The 12,919-nt window shown below is 46.6% G+C and overlaps 2 protein-coding genes across 4 annotated transcripts in view; one reads left to right on the top strand and one right to left on the bottom strand.

Moving 5' to 3' along the window:
* The window catches only part of LOC6594042 (furin-like protease 1, isoforms 1/1-X/2), an 85,374-nt gene extending 72,973 nt beyond the window's left edge, over positions 1 to 12,401 (top strand). Inside the window, exons 3-11 of one of the 3 annotated variants that reach the window (XM_026994578.1) lie at positions 2,321 to 2,566; positions 2,627 to 2,755; positions 2,814 to 3,688; positions 3,751 to 3,924; positions 3,989 to 4,107; positions 4,211 to 5,398; positions 5,865 to 6,031; positions 7,697 to 7,775; positions 11,400 to 12,401. In XM_026994578.1, coding sequence (XP_026850379.1) covers positions 2,321 to 2,566; positions 2,627 to 2,755; positions 2,814 to 3,688; positions 3,751 to 3,924; positions 3,989 to 4,107; positions 4,211 to 5,398; positions 5,865 to 6,031; positions 7,697 to 7,775; positions 11,400 to 12,187 — 3,765 coding nt within the window. In that variant the 3' untranslated portion in view covers positions 12,188 to 12,401. Of the gene's footprint in view, positions 1 to 2,320; positions 2,567 to 2,626; positions 2,756 to 2,813; positions 3,689 to 3,750; positions 3,925 to 3,988; positions 4,108 to 4,210; positions 5,399 to 5,864; positions 6,032 to 7,696; positions 7,776 to 8,623; positions 9,559 to 11,399 lie in introns of those variants that run through there. The other 2 variants (XM_026994576.1, XM_026994577.1) reach the window with 2 other exon arrangements.
* On the bottom strand, positions 376 to 2,192 carry LOC6594041 (NADH-quinone oxidoreductase subunit D). The gene is made up of 2 exons (XM_002019612.2): positions 1,984 to 2,192; positions 376 to 1,924 (listed from the first exon to the last, which is right to left on the bottom strand). Exons 1-2 carry the CDS (start codon positions 2,165 to 2,167, stop codon positions 555 to 557), a joined length of 1,554 nt encoding a protein of 517 aa, XP_002019648.2. The 5' UTR covers positions 2,168 to 2,192; the 3' UTR covers positions 376 to 554.
* Positions 12,402 to 12,919: the final 518 nt, after the last annotated feature.

A 12,919-nucleotide genomic window follows, 5' to 3' on the forward strand; every position in this document is an offset into this window, starting at 1 on the left:
CTAACCTTCTATTGAACACACCCTGCCTTGGGCCTCTAGTCCCCGAATCTCGAATGATGTTTGCAAAGCGCTTAATGATGCGTGGCATGTATGTAGGGGGGGTGGGGGGGGTGTCCTTTGTACCACTATGGCCCCTGTTTATGTCCGTTGAGAGCAATGCAATACACTTGCAATTAAGCAGCAGTCATGTGCAAGTTTTTGGCAGTGAAAGCAGCTCCAATTTCGGCCTGTCAACACCATAGACACGCCTCTCGACAGTGCATGGAATTTTTAAGCAGTTCCCCCAACAATTTACTTCTGTATGCAGCCATTAAAACTGGAGAATCCTTGGCCTGGAACCAGATTTAAATGGAATTCCATGCGAAAGGCCATAACTAATGCTGTCAGCAGAATGTTTATTGTAATTACAAAATGTTTGCAAGCCTTTAAATAACAATTTGCCAAAGAATTTTCCTGCAAACAATGAAAATCAATTAACAAAATGTACAACAAATTTTCGGCACGAACAGCTGGGAGCAGGGAGCATGGAGCAGGGAGCAGGGAGTGTGTTTTGTTTAGCGATCTATCTCGCCAAAGACTATGTCGAGGGAGCCAATGATGGCCACCACATCGGCCAGGAGGTGATTGGGCGCCAGTTTGGCCATCAGCGCCAGATGGGCATAGGATGCCGGACGTATCTTGCAGCGATAGGGACGTGTGCTGCCGTCGGAGACCAGATAGACACCGAACTCCCCCTTGGGCGACTCCACGGCGGTGTAGGTCTGTCCGGGCGGCACGAAGATGCCCTGCGAAAAGTGCTTGAAATGGTGGATGAGATCCTCCATGCCGGTCTTCATGTTGCGACGCTGCGGCGGAGTGATCTTCCGATCGTCCACCTTGATCTCCCCGGGTGGCATGAGCTCGAGGCACTGCAGGATGATGTCCAGCGACTCACGCATCTCGCGCATGCGCACGAGGTAGCGATCGTAGCAGTCGCCATTGGTGCCGACGACGACATTGAAGTCGATCTCGTCGTAGGCATCGTAGGGCTGCTGCTTGCGCAGATCCCACTTGATGCCGCAGGCCCGGAGAACGGGCCCCGTGCAGCCGTAGTTGAGGGCGTCGTGCGCCGAGATGCATCCGATGCCGATGTTGCGCATGCGCCAGATGCGGTTCTCTGTGGCCAGATCCTCCACCTCGTCCAGGCGATCCTTGAACTGGCTGATGAAGTGGTACAGATCCTCGCAGAAGCCCAGAGGCAGGTCGGAGGCCACGCCACCCGGACGGATGTAGGCGGCATGCAGGCGGGCCCCCGAGGCACGCTCCGAGAACTCGTAGAGCTTCTCGCGCTCCTCGAACAGCCAGAAGAGGGGTGTAATGCCGCCGCAGTCGAGGATCGACGAGGATATGGCCATTGTGTGGTTGGTCAGGCGCATTATCTCCGCGAACATCGTGCGAATGAACCGCGCCCGACGCGGCACCTCGATGTTCAGCAGCTTCTCCACGGCCAAAGCATAGGCCTGCTCGTTGGCCATGCAGGACACGTAGTCCAGGCGATCGAAGTAGGGCAGGGCCTGCAGGTAGGTCTTGTACTCGATCAGCTTCTCGGTGCCGCGGTGCAGCAGGCCGATGTGCGGATCCGCCGACATCACCGTCTCGTTGTCCAGCTCCAGGATCATCCGGAGCACCCCGTGGGCAGCCGGATGGGCCGGCCCAAAGTTGATGAATTTCGTGCGAAAAGTGCGATCCACTGGCGGCGGCTTCTTGCCCGTGGCCGGGGGTCGCTGATGCCACTGATCCCCGGTGGGGTACATGACCACGCTGGCGTACTCCTTGAGGTGCTCCGGATCCGGATACCAGTAGTGCGTGTCGCGCGGCTCGTACGGGGGTCCTGGGATGTACCCAAAGTCCTCCTCGCATTGGGGTTCGGGTTCGCCTGTTGTTTCTGTGGGGGGTTTTTCCCGAGGGGGGTTTATTGGACTCTTGGGGGGAACGAATACTCACTATTTTTATCCGCTGAAAAGAAACGCAGCTTTGGGTTACCTTTCCCCAGAAATGTTGTGTCAAAAGTTGTCTTTAGTTTTTCCATATCGAAGAACCTCTGCTTCAAGCGATTCTTCATGGCCACGAAGCGTGTAATTTCCTTGGGTGTGAACAGATGATGAGCCAATCGACGTAAGCCCTCCATTTCGAGAAAATCTTTTCCTTTGCTCGTCAGAAAAATAAATACAAAATGAAGTTTTCGTTGGTTTGAATGAAGTCTCAGGGAAAGGCTACTCTTTATGGGAATTTACTGAAAGGAATATGCCCGAAAATTATCCACCCGTTTGTTCTTTTGCAGATCTTCGAGGATCACTATCACTTTGCACATCACAAGGTCTCGAAGCGCTCCCTCTCTCCTGCCACACATCACCAGACGCGTCTCGACGACGACGAGCGCGTGCACTGGGCCAAGCAGCAAAGGGCCAAGTCCCGGGCCAAGCGGGACTTTATACGCATGCGTCCCTCCAGGACCTCATCGCGGGCCACCTCGCAGGTGGACGCCATGCCCTTCGACGACGCCAAGTGGCCGCAAATGTGGTATTTGGTAAGAAAACCAGCCAGAGATCTCCCTAAAAGGCAAATATAATCATTTTTCGCTTCGTAGAATCGCGGTGGAGGCCTCGACATGAATGTGATACCCGCCTGGAAGCAGGGAATAACCGGCAAGGGTGTGGTGGTCACCATTCTGGACGATGGCCTGGAGTCGGATCATCCCGACATCGAGCAGAATTACGTGAGTAGTGCCGCAATGCCCAAGGGAGTCTAAATCGAACCTTTTGTACTCCCTGAAGGATCGCAAGGCCTCGTACGATGTGAACAGCCATGACGACGATCCCATGCCGCACTACGACATGACGGACTCGAATCGGCACGGCACTCGGTGTGCCGGCGAGGTGGCTGCCACGGCGAACAACTCGTTCTGTGCGGTGGGCATTGCCTATGGGGCAAGTGTGGGCGGGGTGCGGATGCTGGACGGTGATGTGACCGATGCTGTGGAGGCGCGTTCGCTCTCGCTCAATCCGCAGCACATCGACATCTACAGCGCCTCCTGGGGACCGGACGACGACGGCAAGACGGTCGACGGGCCCGGCGAACTGGCCTCCCGCGCCTTCATCGAGGGCACCACCAAGGGCCGAGGGGGCAAGGGCAGCATCTTCATTTGGGCCTCGGGCAACGGTGGTCGGGAGCAGGACAACTGCAACTGCGACGGCTACACGAACTCCATCTGGACGCTGTCCATCTCGAGCGCCACCGAGGACGGCCACGTGCCGTGGTACTCGGAGAAGTGCAGCTCCACCCTGGCCACCACCTACAGCAGCGGCGGGCAGGGCGAGAAGCAGGTGGTCACCACAGACTTGCATCACTCGTGCACCGTCTCGCACACGGGCACCTCCGCATCGGCCCCGCTAGCCGCCGGCATAGCCGCCTTGGTCCTGCAGTCGAACCAGAACCTCACGTGGCGCGACCTCCAGCACATTGTGGTGCGCACCGCGAAGCCGGCAAACCTCAAGGACCCCAGCTGGTCGCGCAACGGCGTGGGCCGCAGGGTCAGCCACTCCTTTGGCTACGGCCTGATGGATGCCGCCGAGATGGTGCGCGTGGCACGCGCCTGGAAAACAGTGCCAGAGCAACAGCGCTGCGAAATCAATGCCCCCCACGTGGACAAGTAAGCGACGAGTCCCCTTCTTTCTCTTGTGTATTAAATGTGGGATTCTCTTGCTCCCTTAGGGTCATTCCGCCACGCACACACATCACTCTCCAGCTGACTGTCAAGCACTGCAGTTCTGTCAACTACTTGGAGCATGTCCAGGCCAAGATTACGCTCACATCCCAGCGGAGAGGCGACATCCAGCTGTACTTGAGGTCGCCGGCCAACACCAGTGTGACGCTGCTGACGCCCCGGTAAGAGTTTGCCCTGAGAGGTCCTGCTTTGCCCCCACTTACCCCCACTCTAATCTCCCGGCAGTGTCCATGACAACTCGCGCAGCGGCTTCAATCAGTGGCCCTTCATGTCGGTGCACACGTGGGGCGAATCGCCGCAAGGAAACTGGCAGCTGGAGATCCACAATGAGGGTCGCTATATGGGTATGTACTGAGGCGGGGTTTTCCCTTGATTCGATAACAACAAAACGTCTTACATGCTGCGCGGAACCCTTTCACTTGCCACCAAAACCATCGTCCCCTTTAGGCCATGCTCTGCTCAGAGAATGGTCGCTGATCTTCTACGGCACCACCCTGACCATCGATCCCAATGATCGGATTTCGGTGCCGCGTCCCAACAGTGCAGAGGCCACCACGCCCAACTCCAGCAGCAGCAGTGGCAGTGGCACCACCAGCAACCTCCATCAGATCTACTCGCCGCAGTATCCGCGCATCTCCCCCAACAACTTTGGGAACACACCGTCGAATGGGGCCAAGCTGCCGCTGGGGGGCAAATCAACGCCGAATAAGTTGTCCGGCTTCGTGACGAACAATCCTTTGATGAATTCGGGACCAATCAAGCAGGGATATCAGCAGATCTCGGCCACCTATGGTGTGATTCTTGGAAAGAACAATCACAACAACAGCAGGGGGAACAGCAACAACAACAACAACCAGAAGTCGAAGGCAAACAAGCCCAAAGGAGGCAAGGAGGAGAACAAGGAAAGGACTGGAGGAAAGAACAACAATGCAGGCGGAGGAGGCGGCCGCGTCCAGAGCACCACTGCAGCCAGCAGCACCACCAGCAAAAACAAATACTATCGCATATCCCAGCAGCAGCAGCAGCATCAGTCGGGGAAGGCCAACAAACAGGACCGAAACGGGGTGCAGACCCCGCGACCCAAGGCCAATTCGGGCGAGAAGTCCTCCTCGCACGAGGACAAGGGCCGCAAGGTTGTTGGGGAGATCAATGCCAGTGGACGCAACTCTACCGCTGCCTCCGCTCAGAATCTGCCTGTCAAGGCGACCAAACAGGTCAAGGGGCAGGACACCACCGACTCGCGGATACCCAAACTCTTTGAGCGATACGAGAAGATACAGGCGATATTCCCCGAGCTAGAGCCCTACGAAAGCAGTGCACCCAAGGCCAAGGCAAACAGCAACAGCAATGCACAAAGGAAGCAGGGCAAGCAGTTCGAGGTGGACCTGTTCAAGCCCACGACGGGGGGCAACAGTCGCCAGGGGAACACCAAGAAGTCGCCATCGGTGCCGCCGCCGCCATCACAGGAGGGCGGGAGTATCTTTCTGCCGGATCTGCCGGCCGGCGGCAGTAGCTTTCTGCCCGACCAGAAGATCCTCAAGAAGCAGCAGCTGCTGATGGCCGCCGCTGGGGTCATGGCGCCCGTGGAAGTGGAGGTCCAGGACTCATCCAGGAAAAGCAGCAATGGGCCAAATGGTAGACACTACTTTTTGGTTCACATTTTGGTTTCCTTTCGTTAGAGTATCTCTTGTTTTGGTAGATACTTTCGTTGTTCGTTTTGCGTTTCCCTTTTTCAGTTTTTGGGGCGGGGCTCTCGTCAAACTGAAAGTTTGACAGCCACTGAGGGGCCTTCATCAATCAAAAGTGCAACTTTAAAAATGATTTTTGTTTCCAAACCAGTTCTTGGTTCTGGGTTTTCTTTTTTAGATACATTTAGCCTTCGACACTTGATTTTGTTGCCACATGTAGGAGTATATTTTGGCAGATTTATTGGCCCCTTCATCTCCCATCTACCCCCCAATATATCATAAATTTAACAACATTTTTCATTTGATGTTTGCTGTTTTGTATAGATTTTCATACAGTATTCTTTTGCACATTTTTATATTGGAATTCTCGGGCAATAACTAAATGCATTTCGATTTCTCACTCTCTTTCGCAGCACAAATCACACAATGGGACATGATATTCTATGGCACGGAGACGCCTGCACAGCCGGAGGACCAGGCGAATGTCAACCAACAGAATCAATTTAATTTATATGGCAACGATATGGCGCACAATGACATCGAGTACGATGTCACCGGCCAATGGCGGAATATGCAGCAGGTGAGTGGCAAGTGGGGCTGATGTAATTGCAACTTGGAGCGTGAATACAAACGTATCTCATGGCCGCATGCATAGCCATGAATCACTCAACGCACGGAGAGCTGGGCGAGGGGGGGATGGAGTCCTGCATTCCGATACAGTGGAGGCTCCTTGCGGGAGTTTTAATGAGATTTTATGCATTGCAACAGCCAGAAGGAAGAGTTTATAAGCCGATAGACTATCATAGTCCCTAGAATAGTTGAGTCTTATGGGGTCTCTTCTTCAGGAGCTTCCACTGTATTTAACTCGTACATTTTTAAGTTTGTTTTTGGCTTTTTGTTTCGGTTTTGCAGTGCTTCGTAGATGGCGGTTTGTCGCTCCAGAATCGGGGCACAACATTGCGTGCTTGCATGTGGCTTTCTTGATATGCAGTCGCTTTTCAACTGTACCTGTAATGCTTTGCAAACTGTGTGCCTGGCAGGTAGCTTTATCCCATAGCGTTTAGCGTTTAAGTTGATTTTGCCAGCATGCTTCTTGCGCTTGTTACTCACCCCAAAAGGTCCCATAAATTTGCAAATACTTAGCATACTACTACCAGCTCTCTATCCACTGTTGGCTGCATCTTAATTCCATTTTTTTGGCAACCATTTTCCGGGAAATTTCCTTTGCGGCACTGGGCATAGAGCCAGTCTTGGCGGCCGCTTTGGCTCGTGTCAGGGCCAGCCGGGCATAAAATACACAATTTTTACATATTTCCTCGCGAGTTAACGAAAGGAACGAACCCAACCCCCGACCTGTGGGGGGCATGCAGCAATTTTTAACCTTTTGGCACCTATTGTGCCTTTAAAAGCGTTCCCTTTCCATACTGGGGTTAAAAAGGATGTGCCCCGTGCCCGTGCCAGTGCCCATGCCCGTGCAATAAAGAAAGAGTGCAGTGACCTTAGGTTTTTATGTCTTGCCGCTTGGACGGGGCTGCAAAAAAAACTTTTCTATTTTTTTGCATAACAAACACTTTTTTAAACCCTTCCCCGCCCTGGCGCTTTCTGCACGCGACGTCATTGCATGTGAACTTAGATACCATACCGCCAAATGGGGCAAGGGGGGCAAGGATAGGCACATCAAAGACCAAGGGGGGGAGACAGACATTTTTGGGAAGGGCAGCAGCCCATAAATAAACACACACACACACACACGAGGAGGGAGACACTACTGGGGCAGGAGGCATGGGGCATGGGGCAGACACACATAAGTACTTAAAATGCCAGACAGTGCGGCAACATGCAATGAACCACAACTATGAGTGGCACTAGGAAAAGGAATCAGACAGCGAAAATGGGTAAAACCTAGGCACCAAAAAAGCCCCGACAAAACTTTAGGAAATTTCAAGAAAATGTGGCTTTGGAGGAGACAAAGTCTTTAAATATTTAAACAGAAATTACACAGAAAATTCACAGAAATTTATTCCTGAAATTAGTAATATTTATATGATTTAAAACCATATCAAATGGAAATAATTTGGTTGTAGAAACATGATTGAGGGAAGACTAAAGACTGAATTTCCCAGTGCATGAACCCCCCAAGCTCTTCTACTTATTTCTAATATATCCTACAAAATATATCCTAATATATCCTATAAAATACCATTTTCCATGTTCTTTTCTCTTTTTGCTCCGTTTCTCTTTGCAGGTGGGCGATGTGGGCATGGGGGCACAAGATCGAAGCAACGCCGCTGCTTGCCTCAAGTGGAGCGATCGAAAGTGCTTAGGTTTGTCCATACTCTTTATTACGATCATGCAAATCTTCTATCTAAACTTTAAACATGCCAACAACAACAACAACAACAACAAGAACAACATCATCAAAAGCATTAGATAATTTAGCAACAAACTAAAACAAAGAAGAAAGAGGGCGAAAAAATCGATAAAAAATCGAAATATAAATCGAAACTCTGTATAAAACAAAAGAAATGAGAGAACAAAGAAATTCCAATTAAAAGTTTGATGGCAGCTGAACAAAAAAGAAAAACAAAAGAAAATAGTAGCGTAGGAATAACGGGAAAAGAAAAGGAAAAATCACTGCAAGTCCAAAAAATATATACTAAAATTTTTGTAGTTAAATTTAAATGTAAGCGTAGTTTTACAACAAAACCAACACACAGACAAGCACACACCCACACACACACACAGACAGATGCATATTTGTAGCCGTGTTGGTCGGAGGATAACAGAAAAGAAAGGTTGTTCTATTTTTTGTATTTATTGTGTTGCCAAGGGACGGACGCACAAAGCAACATTTTGTTTGTATTATTTTCTTAGCAATTTCTACACACACACACACACGCACACGCACACACATCTATTATACAAAACAACAAAATATACGAGTCTAGTATATATTTTATTATAAGATTTTAGTTCAAATTTATTTGATTGTTTTACACTTTACATTGTTTTATTGTAATTCTTTTTTACATTTTGTTTAGTTTTGAGTTTTGTTTTTTTTTTTTAGTTTTTTTTTGTTTTGCCTGTGCACAGTTTTTTTGGCCGCTGCCTGATCTGATCTGATCTGTCTGTATATAGATAGTTTATCTGTTAACAACATGCATTATTTCAGATATTGCCAAGCCAGGAAAGTAGTTTTGCAACACAACTGTACGCCACAGCTTTTCCAGCTTATGCTTTTCCGCCTTTCCTTGTATTTTGAGTATTTTTTTCGTAGCGAGCAGAGAACAACCACATCAGCAGTTTAGAGTTCATAGTAAAAGACTGTTTCTTAAAATTAAAAAATTAAAAACAAAAACAATTAACTAACAAAAGGTCTTGGAACAGGGGAAAAGATAAACCAAAACTAATGTTTCTAGTATTTAAGGCGAAACCAACCATTTTTGTAATACGAAAAGAAAAAAACAGAGAAAAAGTCATCAACAAAATACAAAAAAAAATTAAGAATTAAATGCTAAGGGTGGTAGGGGGAATATGAAACGTAGGCAAGCAAGCGATAAATAAAAAAAAAATAAAATAAACCAATAAGAAATTTAAATATAACTATAAATATACTTAAACGATTTATACAAAACAAGTTCCTGCAGTTTTCAACAAAGTTGCAACATGACACAGAATCTTTGGCTCTTCTTCGCCAAGTCATCAAAAGAATACTTAATAATATAATTTAACAAACGAATAAATTTATGTTTTATCCACACACGAACACAGAAAACACACACACCCACACACAGACACATATCTTTGTTACAAATTTGTTGCTTAATTAAATCGTATATTAAACACAAATCAAAAGGCAACGCGAGTGCAATAATTATATATAATTCTCTCTTAAGCCACAGACAAAAACCCCACCCAAAAAGGGGTTCTTCCGTTTTTTGTTCTTAACGAAAAAAAACACATATCATTTATTAGGTTCGGTACAAAACATAGTTTACTTAACAGAAATTCTACTAAATATTTACCTGATTTCCATGGTCTTTGCATTTTTCATGAATTTTTTGTATGAATAATCATATCGTAAACCGCACAATAAACATTAAACATTAAACCTTAAACAATATCAAATGTTAATTTAATAGAAAAGTAAAGAATAACTCTTTTGTTGTTGTTGTAATTAGCAAAAAAACCCACAAACACAGACAGGTTTTACATAGAAATATACATAGATGAAACTAAAGAAAAGAACTAGCATTTCTCTCTCTCTCTCTCTCAACGAACAGAATACTTAGTAGTTGAAACAATCTTTTATTCTTCAAGCATACATACTATACTTACTATACTTAAAGAAATATTAACCGAAATCCGAATAAACATGCAATATACATAGATTTCCATTTCCAAAAACCGAAAACCGATAACCGAAATCTTTCGTTGAGAAATCACACACGACATTTCGCTCCATACGAATATTCTCGGTTCTGTTCTTTTCTTTTCTAAACACACACACGATGGATAGTACTTATTTATCTTCAAGAAGGGAAAATGGGCGCGGAGACAAGTAATTAGCAGAAGAAAAAGCCAAATTAATATTTAAGCCTATACTAAAACGAACAATTCAAAGGAGAAAATTACAAAAAAAAAAAATACAAATAAAAATAATAACTGGTACTAGGGCCTGGGGTAGCAATTAGCAATAACTTTAAACATCTAAAGAACGAAATTGTAAAATAACATTGGAACAAAAGCCGAACTAAATTAATGCTTAAACGAAAAATGAAATTAAAAACTTTTATAATTGTAAAGAAAAAGTGAAAACGAAAATGAAATTGAAATTGAAATTGAGAATGCCATTCGCGCCATTCGAAAAACTCAACCAATTTTTTATGTATGTTTGTGTATATATCTATCTATATAATATATATATATATCTACTATATGAGTAATTAATAAATGCATTGAAAACATATAAAAAACAAAAAATTATAAGAAAAGTAACACAAAACTGAAGCAAATTTATTATCCAACAAAAAGTTCAGTTCAAGCAAGCGAAACATGCTCAGAAAAACAGCAATCCAGTCTTACGAGGAGGTTCATTTCAGTCCTTTACATACCGAGTACCGAGTACTCCTCGTCCAAGCCCTCGAGCTTCGACTGCATTTCAGAAATACAATACTTTCCCTTGAGAATTTGCGAATTGACTGAACGACAAGGTGAGTTTTCGCACAACAACAAATTTTCCTCCATCCTCTAAGTATTCTTGATTTTGTTTTTCGTTCACTCTTTTTTTGGATCTAAACGGAAAGTGAAGTCCGACATTAACCCACCTGCTAATTCGTTTATTTCGTTACCGTTAACCTCCTACTTAACACTGTTTCACTCTCTCACTCTCAACTCCATACGTTCATGAGTAGCTTTCCAACACTGGTCTGGTCTGGTCTGGTCTGGTCTGGTCCTGGTTGTGGTCGTGGTACAGTACACACAGTACACAAAACATATATCGTACACCTGCGCACACTGCCTCCCTTCCCGCTAATTTTCGAGCATGTTTTTATCGGACTGAACGCTTGCTTTAACTGCAATACATTTTTTGAATTTTTTGTTGTTAATAATAGATGTGTTTCAGAGCCAGATATTTCCATTCGAAAGGTTCCACCAAAAACAATCTCCAATACAGAAAGTTCTCTTTTGTTGCTGCCTCGTATTGTGCCTACACATTTATATTCTATAACCATAATCTATATCTCTCTGCGTTTCTCTCCTTTGAAGCTCGGTTAAATCGTGGTTTAGCCGAGCTTCCATGTTCTCATTCTCTTTTCTGCTAACCAACTAATTCTTTTCTTTTCCATTAATCACTGTCTCTGAGGTAAATTCATCTCCTAGATCAGCCAGAACTTGAACTGATACTAATGTGTGCTTGTTCGTTCTCTCCCTCCCATTTTCCATAGAGTGCAAGGATCCGGCGTACATCTACGAGGGCCTCTGCTACGACCAGTGTCCAAGGCATACCTATTCCCATGACGATGCACAGGATCAGGACGATCAACTGGAAGATGCCAGCACGGAGGCCAGTCCCAGCACCTTCAGCACAGATCACCCCAACATTTCCAACAGCATAGACGACAAGCTGGATCCTCTGCAGGCGGAGGACCGTCGTCGTCGTCGCCGGCGCAACTCCCCGCTCATTACCCCACTGTTGGTGGCACAGAGTCGGATGTGTGCCGTGTGCCACAAGAGCTGCCTGGCCTGCTACGGGCCCCTGGCCTCCCAGTGCAGCACCTGTGCCCCGGGCAGTCAGCTGCGAAAGACCCTCAACGAGACCTTCTGCTATGCCTATGTGGTGCGCAGCACGGGCATGGCCACTGTCGTGGAATTCTCCGAGGATGGGAGCCACGAGCAGGCATTGAAATACATGACGGGAACAACGGTGCTGCTCCTCATTGTCCTGGTTTTCACCCTCGTGGGTGCGGCCGTGGCCGGAGGCATTGTCTACAGCCGTCGCGCATCAGCGGCGCGTTCCAGTGAACTATACTCGCGGGTGGCCCTAATGGCCGACGACGACAGTGACGAGGAGCACGAAGACGAGCTCTTCAGGACTCACATATTAGCTAATACCAAGGATGTAATCGAGTATCGGGACGAAATACAGCCCGAGAAGGCGCCACCCGAAGAGGTTTTCGAGGCAGAAGACAATGACGATGATGATCAGGGGGAAAGCAACCACCTGGCACCCTAGATACGAGTAAACATATTTATTTGTCTGTAGACCTCATCTGCATTTAGCTCCTTCTAGCCAACAGCCCAACCATTATACCACCAGATCATAAATTGGTGAATTCTCGCCCGGGTTCACCATTTTGGTTAATATTTTGTTACATTTTACACACTATTACACATTGTTATACGTATAAACCAAACCCCGAAAATAGATTAAAAAGTATTAAAACAAACGAAAATAAATAAATATATATTTAAATGGAAAATGCTTTTCTTTGTTGGAAACTACTAGATAATTGATACTTCTGTAATATTGCGAAATACAATATAATAGATTAATACTTTTATTGTTATCCCAAGTGTTTAACGTCCTTCAAAATCTCAAAAAGTTAGCTCGAGTTAGTCACTTGTTGATTACAACAGTTCAGTGCCTATCTATATCTCTTCTCTAGCGAACCGGCAACTGCAATCACAGCACTGAAAGCCATCAATTAAGTAATGGGAAAAATACAAACACCTACGTAAGGAATTTCTATCATTCTAGTAGTAGATGTTAGGGCTTATCAGGCGCAGGTTATCACTGGTGTTTTTCTCAAGTGTTCCCACACTGGAAGCGCTATTGTGACACTGGTCAAGAGTTTTATTTGTATACGGCTCTGGCAGCCTGGTTTCACGCAAAATCTCGATCGATTTGGGTTCCTTATCACACGGCTATAATAGGCATAAAAACTCCCACCTGCGCTGCCTGCCC

The sequence above is a fragment of the Drosophila persimilis genome, unplaced genomic scaffold (genome assembly GCF_003286085.1).
Source record: "Drosophila persimilis strain 14011-0111.01,24,50 unplaced genomic scaffold, DperRS2 tig00003933-arrow-pilon, whole genome shotgun sequence".
Classification (NCBI taxonomy): Eukaryota; Metazoa; Arthropoda; class Insecta; order Diptera; family Drosophilidae; genus Drosophila; species Drosophila persimilis.

What these genes read in the sequence shown, in the direction of transcription:
- LOC6594041 (XM_002019612.2), bottom strand. Translation starts at nt 2,167, where the DNA reads ATGGAGGGCTTACGTCGATTGGCTCATCATCTGTTCACACCCAAGGAA. An exon ending in CTTTTCAGCGGATAAAAATA is followed by an intron (nt 1,925 to 1,983) that starts GTGAGTATTCGT and finishes AACCCCCCACAG; the next exon opens with AAACAACAGGCGAACCCGAA.